Here is a 1,504-nt window from a genome sequence, read left to right as displayed (position 1 = left end):
TGGTTTTCATGCCTAAAATGGGACTACAACTCACTAGATATTACGGTGCCTTGTTTGCAAGGAAGCTTTCTGGACAGAAATGAGCTGAAGAGCCTTAAATGTTTCACAAATCAACAGTGAATTGGAGAAAGCAAAGCAATATCAGTGTAGCATCTGCCTCAAATGTTTTTCTAGGAAGGGTTCCACCTACCGATAGTAGAAATGACACTATCCAGTAAACCTAGTCAACTTTTGCCTTAATGAGCTCCAACATCCGAGACAAAGATAGCAAAAGAATGAAATGTTTAAAAGAAGTTTCATCTGAGTTCTAATGAAGCCAGGATGTGAGGCTCAAATATGTTTCATACAAGACTGCCAGGATTTATAATAATCTCCATTAAGAAAAATCCTAAGTAATATTGTGACACCTTAAAATGTCAACGCATCTATTCTATTTAAACACCTTATATATCATTTCGATAAAATTCTATCCAATCTTCTATCCACTCCTATTTACCTTAGAAAGTAGTCTTTGGTGTCATGGAAAGTAGTAAGCAGATGTGCTGGAAGATATTTAAGTTTCTCTGAGCTGTAATTGGGCACTTTCCAATGAGATCTGATTGGACAGCGTTGTCATCCTTCGGAGCGATTGGTAAAGACGAACAGACGTTTTTACAGGTTGGCGAAGTGGGAGTAGAGTGTTCTCGTTCAGAGTTTCCACTCTGGTCCGTCTCCAGACTATATTAAGTTCCTGGCACAGCATCTTTCAGCTGCTATCGGCTTGGTGGCTTAGTGGCTAAGATGTCTGGCCGTGGAAAAGGAGGGAAAGGCTTAGGGAAGGGAGGCGCCAAGAGGCACCGTAAGGTCCTCCGCGACAACATCCAGGGCATCACGAAGCCCGCTATTCGCCGCTTGGCTCGTCGTGGGGGAGTGAAGCGGATCTCCGGGCTCATCTATGAAGAGACTCGAGGCGTCTTGAAAGTCTTTTTGGAGAACGTTATCCGGGATGCGGTTACCTACACTGAACATGCCAAGAGGAAGACGGTGACTGCTATGGACGTCGTTTATGCTTTGAAACGCCAAGGTCGCACCCTGTACGGTTTTGGTGGTTAAAAAGCTACATTTCCACTGCTGACAAATCAACCCAAAGGCCCTTTTCAGGGCCACCCACGCAGTCATTTTAAAGAGCTGTTTTCAGTTTGGGAAGGGGGAGGGAAGCCCTCACGTAACCACTGTAAATGTATTCCGATCGACGATGTTAGTAAATAATTAACTGAGCAAGTTAAGCTGCTTTATTACGCTTTTTTTTAATTATTTTTTTAAGGTTTGTGAAACTAGGCTGGTTAAGGTTTTATCATTTTTTAAAAGTATATTTTCAACATGCTTATCGCATGTTTTGTCTTTTCGGAAAGACTAGTTATTACGGGAGGCGGGTGAAATGCTGAAGCTTTCGACATCTCTTCTGTGTTCATCGGGGAACAAAAGAAAAAGGGAAAGCCGGATGTGGATTAATTACGCGCCACAA

At 42.6% G+C, this 1,504-nt stretch overlaps 1 protein-coding gene across 1 annotated transcript; it reads left to right on the top strand.

Moving 5' to 3' along the window:
* Positions 1-598: 598 nt before the first annotated feature.
* Positions 599-1,265, top strand: LOC117666870 (histone H4). Its single transcript, XM_034419880.3, has one exon. The coding sequence runs from the start codon at positions 781-783 to the stop codon at positions 1,090-1,092; it is 312 nt and encodes a 103-aa protein (XP_034275771.1). The 5' UTR covers positions 599-780; the 3' UTR covers positions 1,093-1,265.
* Positions 1,266-1,504: the final 239 nt, after the last annotated feature.

Source organism: Pantherophis guttatus, chromosome 4 (assembly GCF_059756535.1).
Source record: "Pantherophis guttatus breed Tessera chromosome 4, ASM5975653v1, whole genome shotgun sequence".
Lineage (NCBI taxonomy): Eukaryota > Metazoa > Chordata > Lepidosauria > Squamata > Colubridae > Pantherophis > Pantherophis guttatus.
The sequence above is the reverse complement of the archived record's forward strand: the minus strand, read 5'-3'. Positions and strand labels throughout refer to the sequence as shown.

Excerpts from the sequence above, each read along its gene's own strand:
- LOC117666870 (XM_034419880.3), top strand. The coding sequence starts at position 781 with ATGTCTGGCCGTGGAAAAGGAGGGAAAGGCTTAGGGAAGGGAGGCGCC.